This window comes from Eleutherodactylus coqui, chromosome 3 (assembly GCF_035609145.1).
Source record: "Eleutherodactylus coqui strain aEleCoq1 chromosome 3, aEleCoq1.hap1, whole genome shotgun sequence".
Classification (NCBI taxonomy): domain Eukaryota; kingdom Metazoa; phylum Chordata; class Amphibia; order Anura; family Eleutherodactylidae; genus Eleutherodactylus; species Eleutherodactylus coqui.
In genome coordinates, this window is record NC_089839.1 from 12,634,863 (window position 1) to 12,651,250 (window position 16,388).

At 48.9% G+C, this 16,388-nt stretch overlaps 1 protein-coding gene across 1 annotated transcript; it reads left to right on the forward strand.

Moving 5' to 3' along the window:
• The first annotated feature begins 8,882 nt into the window (after window positions 1–8,882).
• Window positions 8,883–15,937, forward strand: CIAO2B (cytosolic iron-sulfur assembly component 2B). Its single transcript, XM_066595125.1, has 5 exons — window positions 8,883–9,120; window positions 10,443–10,522; window positions 11,024–11,149; window positions 13,098–13,143; window positions 15,625–15,937. The coding sequence occupies exons 1-5, from the start codon at window positions 8,994–8,996 to the stop codon at window positions 15,720–15,722; spliced, it is 477 nt and encodes a 158-aa protein (XP_066451222.1). The 5' UTR covers window positions 8,883–8,993; the 3' UTR covers window positions 15,723–15,937.
• The last annotated feature ends 451 nt before the right edge of the window (window positions 15,938–16,388 follow it).

Here is a 16,388-nt window from a genome sequence, read left to right on the forward strand (position 1 = left end):
AGAGATCTCTCCCATCATCTATTATACTCAGGACTGTAACAAGGGGGCGCTCCAATAATTATGCACAGATATATCAGGGGTCAGTACAGAGATCTCTCCCATCATCTATTATACCCAGGACTGTAACAAGGGGGCGCTCTAATAACTATGTATAGATATATCAGGGGTCAGTACAGAGATCTCTCCATCATCTATTTATACCCAGGACTGTAACAAGGGGGCGCTCTAATAACTATGTATAATATATCAGGGGTCAGTACAGAGATCTCTCCCATCATCTATTATACCCAGGACTGTAACAAGGGGGCGCTCTAATAACTATGTATAGATATATCAGGGGTCAGTACAGAGATCTCTCCCATCATCTATTATACCCAGGACTGTAACAAGGGGGCGCTCTAATAACTATGTATAGATATATCAGGGGTCAGCACAGAGATCTCTCCCATCATCTATTATACCCAGGACTGTAACTAGGGGGCGCTCTAATAACTATGCACAGATATATCAGGGGTCAGTACAGAGATCTCTCCCATCATCTATTTATACCCAGGACTGTAACAAGAGGGCGGTCTAATAACTATGTATAGATATATCAGCGGTCAGTACAGGGATCTCTCCCATCATCTATTATACCCAGGACTGTAACAAGGGGGCGCTCTAATAACTATGTATAGATATATCAGGGGTTAGTACAGAGATCTCTCCCATCATCTATTATACCCAGGACTGTAACAAGGCGGAGCTCTAATAACTATGTATAATATATCAGGGGTCAGCACAGAGATCTCTCCCATCATCTATTATACCCAGGACTGTAACAAGGGGGCGCTCTAATAACTATGTATAGATATATCAGGGGTCAGTACAGTGATCTCTCCCATCATCTATTAAACTCAGGACTGTAACAAGGGGGCGCTCTAATAACTGTGTACAGATATATCATGGGTCAGCACAGAGATCTCTCCCATCATCTATTATACGCAGGACTGTAACAAGGGGCGCTCTAATAACTATGTATAGATATATCAGGGGTCAGTATAGAGATCTCTCCCATCATCTATTATACCCAGGACTGTAACAAGGGGGCGCTCTAATAACTATGTACAGATATATCAGGGTTCAGCACAGAGATCTCTCCCATCATCTATTATACCCAGGACTGTAACAAGGGGGCACTCTAATAACTATGTATAATACATCGGGGGACAGTACAGAGATCTCTCCCATCATCTATTATACCCAGGACTGTAACAAGGGGCGCTCTAATAACTATGTATAATATATCGGGGGTCAGTACAGAGATCTCTCCCATCATCTATTATACCCAGGACTGTAACAAGGGGCGCTCTAATAACTATGTATAATATATCGGGGGTCAGTACAGAGATCTCTCCCATCATCTATTATACCCAGGACTGTAACAAGGGGCGCTCTAATAACTATGTATAATACATCGGGGGTCAGTACAGAGATCTCTCATCTATTTAGACCCAGGACTCTGAGTGTAACAAGGGGGCGCTCTCTACATCTAGAGGAAAGAAGGTTTCTACACCAACATAGAAGTGGGTTCTTTACTGTAAGAGCAGTGAGACTACGGAACTCTCTTCTGAGGATGTGGTGATGGCGAATTTGATAAAAGAGTACAAGCTGAACCTGGATGCTTTTCTTGAGCTTTATGATATTATGCGTTATAATCATTAATGACTTCAGACGGGCCGGTGATCCGGGGATTATTCCGATTGCCAGATTGGAGTCAGGAAGGAATCTTTTCTCCTAAATGGGAAAAATTGGCTTCTACCTAGTTGGGATTTTTTCCTTCCCCATGGTCATCATTGGGGGGTTAATAAGCTGAACTGGACGGACAGATGCCTTTTTCAGCCTTACATACTATGTCTCTATGTTACTGCCCCCTTGTACAAGAATAGAACTACAGAGGCAATTGAGGTTTAGGATAATGATACCCACAAGGGTCATATAGTGCACACTGTGCTATATATTATTTATGGAACGCCATCCAATGGTTGATATGATACGGCTTTATGTACTGGTTATATACAGTAGACCTCGTGAATCCTTTCTCCCTCCCATGTACTAAGTTGACTCCTTGGACTTTTGTCCTGCCGGTAACAGTTTATGAGAGATATAACTCGCCGGTTAGTATTAATCGCCTCAATAAACACCTGATGAAGTTGTAGGAGGTAACAGAACACGGAGCCCGGCGGTCACCGGGGACTGAGAGACTGAAAACAAGTGAGAATTGAAGGAAATATAGTGCAGGGATGACAGATCAGGAATCCCCTCGGCCACCCTTTGATAGTCCTTGCCGTCTCCCTTCAGGACGCTTTTCTCTCGCAGTTTCCCCTAAGTTTCAGTCCTCGGCACAGAACTGTTTTAAAGAGAACCTGTCACCCCGATCTGTGGGCAGGAGGAGCTGAGCAGATATATACATGTATAGGAACAGAGTCGGTGTAACTTGTAAGACTTGCTTAGGAGTCCAGTGGGCGGTCCTAATCAGTGATTGACAATGATCTATACACATCAGTATTTTGTGAGCCAAAACCAGGAGCGGGTCTACAATAGGCAAGAACACGGAAGTGATGAGACGATGTGGGGAATATAGCGTCGTCATCATAGGATACATACATTATGGCACCTTTATTATATCCTGCAGCTCTCTCACATTTGGCGCTTCCCTCTATGGAAATTCTGCCCCAGAGTGCGATATAAAATCACGTGACAAGTTTTCCGTGGATCAGTTTCAGTGTGAATTAACATTAGATGGAAAAATCCAGCGATCAGAGCGACTTCCAACGAGGCCGGTCATCGGTGCTAGACTAGCCGGGGTCTCACTGCCAGCCGCAGCGTTTTTTTTAATGTAACGGTGTAGAGAGTATACAGAGAATGGCGTGACGGAGAAAAACATCCAGTAAAAGGGGATCCTGTGGATGGAAACAACTCATCACTGAAAGGGGTCGGAGGAGGATGTCAGGAATCATTTTGACCAACAGGCTGCACAGTCAGCTGAATACAACGCTGGAGCTCCAACTAACGTGTCCGAACACACAACTCGCCGTTCCTCCGCACGGATGGCTATAACAGCAGACGACCAGTTCCAGCGCCATTGTGTCTAAGAGAAACAGAAAGACTCCAGCGGGCAAAAGAGCGCAAAACTTGTATCACTGAGCAGCGGAGAAACATCTCCTGGATGCAGATTTCTATTGCTGATGGGAGGTCAGAATTTGGCGCCAGCAGCATGAGTCGCTGACCCCTTCCTGTCAGCTGGTGGAGGTGCAGTAATGGTGGGGGAAGGTTTTCTTGGTGCATGCTGCCTCCTCTGACACCAAGTGGAATCTGCGCCATGATGAATTGCTGTGGTTCTGAAAGCCAAAGGAGCCCAACGCTACTAGTTAAGGGCTCTAATAAAGGGGCCGTTCAGCATCTTTATATTTGACCCTGAGTGCCCTGTGTGCCCGCCGCCGCCACGCTCTTGATCTCCCGAAATCAATAGGAATCTCTTAACATTGTGACCTTGATGTAAAATCTCCTCTTTCCTTCGCTGCGCTAGTGAGAACCGGACATTATATATGGTTGGTCAATAAGGGAGAATTCACACAGGTGGAATGTGGATGCAGCACAAAATGCGTACATTTCTGCACGAAAATCTGCCGGCCTCCGTGCGGATCTGATGTGGAACTGAAAATGCCTTAATTCTGACTGCAAGTCTGTATCAAAATCCGTATTTGGGGCTCCTTCATATGAGCGGATGCGGCAATGCGCTCACTTCAGCATGACACATTTGCGCTGTGAACAAGGTTGATTTGCGCACGTATCAGCGCATTGTACTGTACGTTTTTTTGCATGCAGGGCGTATTCATATCATGCCCCCCCCCCAGCCCTGATGTAAAAGACTATTTAGCCTAACGAGGGCCTGCTGTGTTCTTTGCCCCACTGTATTTTGTGCATATGGCGTGCGCGTGCCTTCTACGGTTCCCTTTGGTGCGCAGATGTGCACAAAATACAGCATGCTCTATATTTTTGCATTGGGAAGTGAGACCGAACTCAATGACGTGCGCAGATACTCCGGTGTGAAGGAGCCCTAAGACAAGCGGGTTTTGGTGCAGATTTGGCCGTATGTGGCTTTGTGTATTATAGCTAATTCTTCCCCTGTGACTGCACGCTGAGGGGTCAGAGGTCGTGCAGACCCCACTCCTAGGGTTAGGTTTGGGGTTACTGTCCATGGCAGCCAAAGAAGAACAGCAAGAACCAGCGTTATATCACATTAATCCCCTTTGTTTCCTCTGCCATCCGGAGCAAACAAGCCTGATTATTGCCGCACATCCGCCGGCGTTGGCGCTGTCACGGTATCTTTCCGCTCTGATTTGCATATTAGTAGATTATGCGATAAGATGAAACCTCTTCTGGGAAACGACAAAGTCTTCGTGCCACCGCTGAGGCTCTAATTAAGGGTTTTGTTCTGCATGCAGCAAAGTGCGATCCGTGAAAGTACAGTGCGAATACTCCCTGAATGCCATAGGCTGCTGGAAGGACGCCGATCCGACGCGGAGGCTGACCTGCGATCACGAATATAAGTATAGTTTTCACTGTAGATTTCAGCTCTTCAAACGAGGGAGTGAAATCCACGGCCAATCCACAAAGTCTGCAGCGGATTTTCCACCGTGGACATTTCGCTTAAAAGGTGGCAAAAGGGTGGAGCTTCAGTCTTTCTGTTTTTGACATCTCCATGTTTCTGCCCTGTGAGAAGGCAGCCTGAGACCGCTCTCACACAGGCGTTTTTTTGCAGCGTTTGAAACGCCCCCTAAGAACGCCTCCATTGATTTTTTTTTTTTACTAACGCCTGTGTGAGACTAGCCTTGGGGTCCTGTAATGGTGAGAGAGGGGGAACCCCGACCGATCCCGCCTCTTCCACCAATTTGTCACGGATTGACTAATCTGAGTGCTCTCACCGCTGCGAACACTTGTCACGGCAGAGCCTCGATCGATGACTTTAGCGGGATTGCAAGGTTGGAGTCGTCAGAATACAGGCGGATTAGGACCCAGCTTTCCCGGGCTTCTGCACGCCTGCAGAACGAAAGCTCAAATCATCACCTGATCGGTCTAATGGCTCCTGCACTCTAACATACCTGCACAGATTCGCTGCCACTGCAGTGACAAAAGTTGGGGTCCACTACTGCACCTCAGTATGCATGCTTTATGTCTGTCTTGTGTTCATGCTTTAATTGCAAGATGCATCAGTTTTATGTGCATGGAAGTTTGCAGGCATGAAAGAGTTAATGTCTGTTCATGTGTGGTGCTGTCTGGGAATTGTATCGTTTTGTCTTTTCATGGATTGGTTGTTGGTCATGTGATGTATGGGTAATTATGTGGATGCATGAGAAGTGAAAGACAGAAACAGAGCAACAGAGTCAGAATGTGAGAGAGAAAAAGGAGATGGAGAGACGGGCTGCCACTCACACCAGAGCCCGGCCGTGCCAGGAACCCTCCTGTTACCAACTTTTCCAGGAGAGTATGGAAGCCGGACGTGGTGGAAACGCGTGGGTGTATAGCGCAGTTTCTACATACTACCTGGAAGAATGGAAACCGCTACTAGCGAGAGAAGAGTGAGTGTGCGACAGTGGAGAGAGAAAGATCCGACGGATAACTCAGGCTGTGGATTGTACAAATGCCCCGAGTACCTTCACTGCTGAAACCCTGCACTGGTCTTGTTCCTGTGATAAGACTGTTTTATTTGAGTACCGTTACCAAAGTTTAGTAACCGACCGTTCCCCGTCTTGACTCGCCAAAGTACTTTCCTGTGTGTGGACTACCTTGTTTTATTAAAGGGATTTGCAGCACAGAACTGAACAGTGGCGTCACGAGTGACAAACAGGACTTCAGGTTACTTAGGTTACTTTTGTTGTGTTCTCCCCCAGCCAGCAACAAGATCAGTTCCTAGCCACCCGTATCGAGGAGATGGTAGAGCCCGTGACAAGGCCTTCACTCTACCCTCATCTGTGGGCACACTCCTCGGACGCAGCACCACCACCAACTTTTTTATCACAGGTAAGCTGGAACCCAGTCTTATGAACACAATCTTCAAAGTTATGGTTCATTTTAAAACGGACAAGGCTTGACAAATAAATTGCAGATTTATTCTAAAAAGACTAGCAATGCTATATATATATACGTTGACATCCAGAGCAGCAGTGATATCCAGAGAGCAGCGGTGGCATCCAGAGAGCAGCAGTAACATCCAGAGCAGCAGTGACATCCAGAGCAGTGGTGATATCCAGAGCAGCAGTGACATCCAGAGAGCAGCGGTGATTTCCAGAGAGCAGCGGTGTCATCCAGAGCAGTGGTGATATCCAGAGCAGTGGTGACATCCAGAGAGCAGCGGTGATATCCAGAGAGCAGCGGTGACATCCAGAGAGCAGCGGTGTCATCCAAAGAGCAGCGGTGTCATCCAGAGCAGTGGTGACATCCAGAGAGCAGCAGTGACATCCAGAGAGCAGCGTTGACATCCAGAGCAGCAGTGACATCCAGAGCAGCAGTGATATCCAGAGAGCAGCGTTGACATCCAGAGCAGCGTTGACATCCAGAGCAGCAGTGACATCCAGAGCAGCAGTGACATCCAGAGAGCAGTAGTGACATCCAGAGAGCAGCGTTGACATTCAGAGCAGTTGAGATATCCAGAGCAGCAGTGACATCCAGAGAGCAGTGGTGATATCCAGAGAGCAGTGACATCCAGAGAGCAGTGGTGACATCCAGAGAGCAGTGGTGATATCCAGAGCAGCGGTGACATCCAGAGAGCAGTGACATCCAGAGAGCAGTGGTGACATCCAGAGAGCAGTGGCGACATCCAGAGCAGCGGTGACATCCAGAGAGCAGTGGCGACATCCAGAGAGCAGTGGCGACATCCAGAGCAGCGGTGACATCCAGAGAGCAGTGGCGACATCCAGAGAGCAGTGGCGACATCCAGAGCAGCAGTGACATCCAGAGAGCAATGGCGATATCCAGAGAGCAGTGACATCCAGAGAGCAGCGGTGACATCCAGAGAGCAGTGGTGATATCCAGAGAGCAGCGGTGACATCCAGTGAAAACCCGCCAGTCTCAGGATTTTTCTTTTCTTTTTATATCCTGTCCCGGTTTATATATCTTCCAGCCGTTGCTCGTCGGCTGCCGCAAAAGGACAAAATTAAGGCGTAGGCGGCTTCCACGCGGGCGACGAAATCATGCGATTCTCCAGCAATGCGACAGCGCTACAAAACACGTTTGTGAGACTCGCGCTTTCAATGGTTTCCTTCAGATTAGCAACGTTTTCACTGATACCGTGTTGCGAAAAAACCCCATTGCGGCTGCTTCATCTTTCTGCGATGTGCAATTTTGTAATCTCCCATGTTTCCCCATGGAGCCTCCCTTCTTATCGCATCACATGAACTTGCGACTTTCACCTGTTGGGATGGTCAGTAACAAACTCAATCTGAAGCCAATGATTTTTAACGGTTTCCTTCCGATCCGCGATATTTCACTGATGCCATGTTGAGAGAACAGAATCGCGGTGTGCTTCATCTTTCTGCGATGTGCGATTTTTTTTTTTTATCTCCCACGTTTCCTTTTTATCGCATCGCAACAAACTTGCATCCTATTAACTGTTGGGGTAATAAATCGCGGGCGGCAGCGATGCGAAATTATCCTTTAAAAAAAGGCGTGATGGTGGCGCGATTTTCTCGTGGCAAAATCACGATCGCCTGTGTGAAACTAGCGGAACAAGGCTGCAATAGCGCGGCGATTTTTTTGCGGCGATACCGCTGTTGCTCGTATGAAAGAGGCGTTAGGCCGGTGTCACACGGCCGAGAAAACCGCACGAGAGTTGTGTGCTGCGAGGTGCAGAGATCTCGCAAATATATTCATGTGAACGGCGACCGCAAAAGAATAGAACGCGCTCTAATGTCCGGTGCATCAAAGGTACCTGTAGACGTCTATGTGGGATGCGCAAATGTGCGCGCAATATGCAAGCAGAGGCGTAAAAAGCAGCGCAATTCCACGGGAAAAAGAACGCATCTGGAGCTGATAAGGCCAACTGGCCATGTAACTCGGGGCGTTTGTGTCTCATGCGGAAAAAAACATCCCGCGAGCGCAAAAAGTACAGTAAAATACGCCGATACGTGCGCAAAAAAGATTTCTTCATATGCAAAATCCCATACGCCCGCGTGAAGCCGCCCTTATCAATGATCGGTGCAAAGCGGAGCGCACTCAGATGCCAGCCATCACTCCGGTGTTTTTGTTGATTTGAGGGCTTCTTCACACAACTGTGTTTTTGCGCGTGGAAACATCCCGCACGCAAAACACGGAGAACAGAACCTATTCATTTCAATGGTTCATTCTCATCTCTTTTTTTGGCGCTTATGATTTTCGTGAACGCAAGAAAATAGAGCCTGCTTTATTTTGTGCGCATTTGCACACATATATACGCGTGGGTATGCGCAAAACACTGCGCAAACCTGCGTACTCCACCACTTTGTTTGGCTTAATAGCCATTTAAATGAATCAGCGGTATCTGTGCAAAACGCTCATGAACCAACATTGCATCCGGCCGTGTGAATGAGCACTGAGTCAAAGAGGAAAAAAAAGAAACACTTCCCCTTTAAAAAGTACTTTCTCCAGAATCAATAATGGCGGAATTCAACTTCCGCCCTTCTTAGACAAGACTTCCGTGCTGTAAAACTACAGGTGATCCTGAAGCACAAAGAGGCGGAGCTTCCTGACAGAACGAGCACCGCTATTGGGTATCATAATAGCCTCTCCTTGTCAATCAAGCTTAACCCCTCCTTCTTCGTCACCAGTACTTCCTGCACACGTGATAACTGTGCGAGCAATGAGAACGCAGGAGGAGTTTAACGGTCCAATCACGGGATTAATGTCGCGTCACATGACCATAGCCGGTTTGTCGGTGCCAGTCTCCTCGTAGTTGGGTTGCGCGGTGCGGCCAGAGGATGGTGGGCAGCAGTCAGCTGGAGAACGCCAACCCGCTCATCTACCAGCGCAGCGGGGAGCGGCAGGTGACGGCGCAGGACGAGGACGAGCAGCTGCACGACAGGATCGACGACCGCGAGATCTTTGATATCCTGACCGTAGTGTTGTACCGCACGTGATCCGACCGTTAGCGATAACTGAGGCCCCGCCCCGATGCCAGCTGACTAAGGCCCCGCCCAACTGTATGCGAGACCACGCCTTTTTAGCAACTCAAGTAAAAGTTGAATGAAAAGTTCTGTAACTTTCTTCTAAACTTTTACTTTTTGGTTCTCACAATTCTCAAGCTCTCTGCTTGCTGTCGGTGAACAATAACCTGCACAGACCCGACACTAACCCCTGAGGGGGCGTCACACGGGCGAGTGCGATACCGAGCCACAGAGCACGGCTGATTTCGCGCTCGCCAACGTGCGGTTTTGCTGCGAGGCGTTTCTGTTTTCTTAATGGGGAGACCCCACATCGCACTGCGTGCCGCCGCCGGTGAGTACGACATGCGATGTGAGGGCGCCGCGCCGCGAACTGTATGCGATGCGGGAGCAAACCGCACGTGTGTGACCCATTCAAAAGAGCAGGCTTCATATTCGTGCGGCTCGCAACGCGCAAATCTCGTAAGATTTTTTATTTCTTTTTTACACATTGGTAAAATTTCAACACTCATTATGTATCGTTTTTTTCTATTTCTAACAAGTCTTTTTTTTTTTTTTTTCGTGTTTTTTCAGGCGGCGACGCGGGCAGAAAGCTTCTTGGCTCTTTTTGCGTTTCCCCTGTGGGGTAGAAGAGTGCCCACATCGTTGTACTGAAGCGACACCACAGGAGGGTTTTTTAGTTGTTTTTGTAAATAAAAAGGCCACAAATGTGCCAAAAAGTGTGTTTTTACAATCTTTTAATTTTTTTTTTTTTTTTTTCCCCCTCCAACCCCTGCAGTCTCAAGCTTGCTCAGATATTACACTGCAATACTCCTGTGCTGCAGTGTAATATTACCATTTTTGCCTGGATGTCATTGGCTGGCTTTCGGCTGTCATGGAAACCCAATGGCCCTCCAAGATTTTGTGGCGGACTGATGACATCACAGGGGGGTGTGCCCTCCCTCTCAACATCCTGCATGCTGCGGTCAACATTGTGCATGGCATGAAAGGGGTTAACAATGGGGATCGGCGTTCTCAGCAGTTACAGCGGGAAGCTGCCGCTCCTGCCCCCCGCCATCCACATGACATATATATATAATTTTGTGGGAAGCCCTTCTCGCCCGCTATGTATATATGTGTCGGGGTGGGAAGGGTTACCCACATCAGGTTTCTTCCAGCTGTTCCCGTCCAGCAGAGCGTCAGACTCCCCTCCGGCGCCCTTTGATCTCGGGGACGGCGGCGGCCGGGGGATTCGCGTTCTCAGAACCAACTTCCTTAACCTTCTACATCTCATCCGCTCCATCAATGACCCGGAGCATCCGCTGAGCCTGGAGGAGCTGAACGTGGTGGAGGAGATCAGGGTGAAGGTGCGCACCTCCTCGGGGAGGGGGGGGGGGGGGGGGGGGGCGGTGAGCACTGACCCCGGCATCTAAGTAGTTCCATGGCTGCAACCGGAGCATACTAGCTATCCGCTGATAGCCAGCGGGCGTAGGATGGGTTTAGGTTCTGAGCCCACTTTATACTCCCCCCTCATGCATGTATGTCTCATGTCACCAAGGGGTTAAAGTATACAGTAACGTGACGGTCTTGTGCTCTAGTCACTCCCAGAGCTGCGGTTAACATTCTGCTGGTTTTCTGACTCCTACAATGTAATCTGCTGTATTGTGAGAGAAGTCATTTATTCCCCCTTTTCTGTCATCAGACTGTTAACCCTCGCAGTCCCGTGGCTAAGCTCACTATGGATGTTGTTTGCTAGCTGCTGTAAAGTAGACTTTTGTATGCAGCTTTGGCTGTGATTGGAGTAGAACGCCTGATATAGTGCAGCGTATCTTCCCAAGCACTTCGACTAACACTTGATGTCTCTACAGGTGGAGGATAAGGAGAGCACGGTGTCGGTGGAGTTCACTCCCACAATCCCTCACTGCAGCATGGCCACCCTGATCGGGCTGTCCATTAAAGTCAAGCTTCTGCGTTCCCTGCCCGAGAGATTTAAGGTGAGTGATTACTGGTAGGTGGCCATGGGGCTGTTGAAGGGGTTATGTAACGTTTAACCCCTATGATGTGCTTCACGGGGAGGAAGAGGTGGAGGGGAAATTCCATCTATTTACGGCATGTGGATGGCACGGGCTCAGGAGGTGAGCCTCCGCCAGCTGCAGCAGTAGGGATCGGTGAGAACACTGATCCTTGCCGTTAAACCCCCCCATGCAGGGATTAATGTTGACATCCTCGTCAATGTAATTGCGAAGTGCTAATGGGTTGCCATGGCAACTGGACCCCAGTGAATGATGTCTGGGTCTGCCCTAGCCTGTGATTGCTATAATACACTGCAGTACCGATGAGATTGTAAGTTCAAGTCCCCTAAAGGGACATAAATGTAGGCAGTAAAATGTAATAATAAATTGAACGCACTTTTTATTCTGCACGACAAACGGTATAAAAAACAACGAAACATAAAAGCAAAGAACGCGTCAGAATACTTCCTTTTTTATATATTTGTTTTGCCCCCCTATAAAAGCGATCAAGAAAAGCCATATGTACCCCAAAATGGTACCAATAAAAAAAAACGTGAAAAACAAGCCCCTGGAGCGCCGTCCGTAAAATTAAAAAAACGTATTGGAGTTTGGATGCAGTGAAACAAAAAAAATACTAAAAAAGGGTTTTTATTCTGGAAAAACCTAAAGAAAAATATAACTTTGGTGTCCTAATCATACCGATCGGCAGAAAAGCAAAAAAAATGGCAGAATTCATGTTTTTCCTCCCTGCCTTCCAAAACCATTAATAAAAGTTATAGAATACAATCCGTGCTCCCATGAGGGTCACCGTACACCACCAAAACACAAGCCTTCAAAACAATTGGCATGTTCTTATGACCAAAATATTCATTTCCTTAAAGGAGATGTCCCGAGGCAGCAAGTGGGTCTATACACTTCTGTATGGCCATAATAATGCACTTTGTAATGTACATTGTGCATTAATTATGAGCCATACAGAAGTTATAAAAAGTTTTATACTTACCTGCTCCGTTGCTGGCGTCCTCGTCTCCATGGTGCCGACTAATTTTCGCCCTCCGATGGCCAAATTAGCCGCGCTTGCGCAGTCCGGGTCTTCTCCTCTTCTCTATGGGGCTCCGTGTAGCTCCGTGTAGCTCCGCCCCGTCACGTGCCGATTCCAGCCAATCAGGAGGCTGGAATCGGCAATGGACCGCACAGAAGCCCTGCGGTCCATGAAGATAGAGGATCCCGGCGGCCATCTTCAGCAGGTGAGTATGAAGACGCCGGACCGCCGGGATTCAGGTAAGCGCTGTGCTGTTTGTTTTTTTAACCCCTGCATCGGGGTTGTCTCGCGCCGAACGGGGGGGGGGTTTAAAAAAAAAAAAACCCGTTTCGGCGCGGGACATCTCCTTTAAGGGGTTAACGTTGATGGCCTATACTTAGGAGCGGTATCCAGTAGTAGATGAGTGGGGTCTGCTGCCCAGGACCCTTGCCGATCAGCTGTTCGCTGAACCAGTGTACAGGAAGCAGACAGCTCCGCTCTGTCTGCTGTGGCCCAGCTTGGTATTACAGGCACAGTTTCCATTCACTCCAGTGAGGATAGGCCATCAGTACTTAAAGGCTGCACATCTGGAGCCCCACCAATTCCTTGGGCCCCTTGTGTCCTCTCTAGTTGGATGCCAGGCACCAGCTTCCTGCTCGGCGTTTGCTTGGAAGATAATTTGAGCGAGCAATGCTGCAGTGTAAAGCATGGGGAAGGAACAGAATCAGGATCTTGAGCTATGATGATAGCAGGGGTTGGATCTCCGACTCCAGCACAGATAGGCGGATGTCACGGTTGCATGCTGAGATAAAAGTAGATTACAAGCCGTGAAAGTCATTTAAAGTGACAGCGCACAATTAATTGTCCTTCTGTTTTGCGCACCTTGATTTAAACTGTCTTTATATGCAGGTGGATGTTCACATCACGCCCGGTACTCACGCCTCCGAACACGCAGGTGAGGAGCAGGGGGACATTTGGACTTTGCTATATGTTGGCTCACAGCCTTAAAGGGGACTGCACAAGATACCCCCAAAAATTCTGCTTCCTTAAAAACCATGTCTGTCACACTCCGGAGGTCTCCTCTGTATATTCCAGTCACTTCCTGCAGTGCAGCCCCCTGTCTGATGCTTATCAGACACCATCTTGAGGCAGAGCTTTTTGTTTTCACTCTTACAGCTCTCCCATGATGCATCGGCACAGCATTAGACTTAGGCCTCACTGTGGAGGACCTGCTTATTGTGGCCTCGCATCACAGATTCATCTTACATATAATGGGCCTCATTTATCAAAACTGTCTATTGGTAAAAATGTTCTTGTTGCCCGTAGCAACCAATCACAGCACAGCTTTCATTTTACTACAGCGGCTTCAGAGATGAAAGCTGAGCTCTGATTGGTTGCCGGGGGCAACAAGAACATCTTACTGACCGTTTTAATAAACTAGGCCCACATTTACGTGCCGCTCCCCTGTCACACCTCAGGCCTCCGCTTGTCTCCCGCCTCACTGCTTACTCGCTGCTGGCGCGGCGGCCCTCACACAATGACCCTCAGTTATTAAAGCTGCCCAAGGGGGAAGATGTCTCGGTTGCTGCGGGCGACAAGGAGTGGCTTCCTTATCAGGCCCTATTCACACGGGGGGATTCGCCTGATATTCCATATGGAAAATCCGCAGAATTTACAGCGGCGCGACGGACATTTATAACAACCTCATCCACGCGCCGCAGGGAAACATCCGCAATAAGTCCGTGCGCAAATTTAATCTGCAGTATGTCCGTTTTAGCAGGGGGTTGGGAAAACTTACGGATTTCTGCCATACTCTTCAGTGGAGAGACCGAAATCTGCGCCAAAATCCACAACAGTCGCTGCCGATTCGTTGGCACAGCAGATTTTCGAACCAAAACTTGAGATGAGCCGCAGCAAAACGCAACGAACCAGAACCGCGACCGCGGAGTGTTAAGGCAGATTCTGTCCTGCAGATTCTCCGCACGCCCTCGGGACGCCTTCACACGGAAAGAAAACCGCGCGGGATTTGTGTGTTGTGAGACGCAGAAATGTGAATAGTCAGACATGAGCGGCGCTTTCCTGCATGGCACTGCGATTCAATGCGGGAAACAAATCGCAGCATGTCCTATCTGGCTGCGCGCCCTCGCGGCGCCATTGTTCTCAACACGTCCGGCGCACGCAGTGCGATGCGAGGTTTACTCATGGAAAGCAATAGGAGAAAATGTGCGACCCTGCGTCGCGGCCGGCAGCTCCCCGTAGTGATGCAAGATGCGTTTGACATAAGCGCCTCACATCTGCGGGGAGTTCTCATGGCCCGATGTCGCCCTTGCTCGTGTGAAAGTTGGCCCAATATCGCGCTTGCCAGCCTGCGATGTCCCCGCGGGCGCGAGGCGTTCTTGTGTGTAAAAGCCTCTCTCATCACTTCGGTTAAACGGTGATCCTGCGTCCATGCGGCGGCAGAGGATTGCGCAGTGTTTGCCATTGTTTTTACTGGGAACCTCGCACCACACTCGCATGCCCCTCGCACGCCGTGCCATGCTTTACCTGCCCTATTGAAAACAATGGGTGATGTCAGGGAACGCCCACAGTTAGGGCATGCCACGATTTATTTTTCCACATCGCGATGCGGAAAAAGATCGCTCCTGCGTGACTCCACTCAAAAGAATGGGGTTCGTAATTGCGCGTCTTGCAACGCACAAATCTCGCGTGATTCTCTCGGCCGTGTGACAGCGGCCTCGGGACGTATTCACACGTAGTAAATTTGTTGCGGATTTTCCCCAGCAGGAAATCGGCGACATTCTGCATCGCTGTGGATTTATGGCTGATCCGCAGCAGACTATAATTGAAAGAGCGAAATCCGCATCAACATCCCTCACATCTGAACAGACGCTCGGTGCGCTCCCGTATAGCGCCAGATTCCGCTGCCTGTGAGCGCCCCCGGGCGCGGATGCACTGCGGGATTTTCCACATGGATTCCACCTCTAAACCACATAAAATCCGCGTCCTTCTGATACGTTTTTTTGGCTCTGATCTGTTTACTTTGGTCAGTGGGCAGAATCCGTACGCAGAATTCCGAAGTGGAAAATCGCGTTTTCACGTCATGAAGTGACGTCACGCGGTGTGCGAATATACCCCGCAGCGTGTGCAAATGTGGGGGATCCGCGCGTTCTGATGCGGTTTTTGCCGCTGTTAATACTCCGCACCGGTTCCGCTAGATATGAACTTTCGCTTTTAGACGTGTTTTTAATAAATGGCGCCCAGTATGATCTGATATATTGTATCTAATGCAACGTACCAAAGTGCACTACATCACCGGTTTGGTTGTTGCAGCTTTGGATGTGACTGGAGTATGAGGCTTCACCTACAGCAATTAGCAAGTGTGAAAAGGCTTGACTTGTTATGAGACTGATCATTCTTTCCCGTTGTCTTCCTGCAGTAAACAAGCAGCTGGCGGACAAGGAACGTGTGGCGGCCGCGCTGGAGAATTCCCATTTGCTGGAAGTTGTGAATCAGTGCCTGTCGGCGCGGTCCTAGACTCCGCCTCCTCGGCGCGGTCCTAGACTCCGCCTCCCCGCCGCTGGATCCTGACTGTTTACAGCTGCCCCCACGACGTCCTATTGTAGTCTCTGTATATTTGGTAATTACATTTTGTGTCCGCACATCCCGGGTTTGTGGGTATTGACAAATTTCCCAGGACTCGTTCACCTCAACATCCGTTGCTGAACTCCATTAAACGTTAGGACAAAGTAGCGCAGCGTGCTGCCTTATTGCATCCTGTCGAATGCTGGAAGCCTGGCCAAAGACTGAACGGACCCCACTAATCATTACATAATGAAAGTTGAGCAACTTTCAAGTCACTATCAGCAAGCAGAGGTCTTGGGAAACAAAGTACAGGGTTATTACTAACGATGTGAGACCCCAGAACTGACGATTAATGACTCCGATACTGATATTTAATAGAGATGGAAACAGAAACTCAAAGTTTTCTTCCACAGCATCAAAAATGTGTTCAGTGCAGCCCCCTTTTGTCACTGGACACAGATGCAGCCCGAAGTCAAGTTCCAGCCATACATGTAGTAGCGGATCACGACTAACGGATGCAGTGACTTCTAGGATGCCGCAGATCACGGTTGGCGGTAAGGGGGGCATGTAGACTCTAATCACAAGGCGTAAGGTTTGGGGAACGTCGGGCGAGGAAGA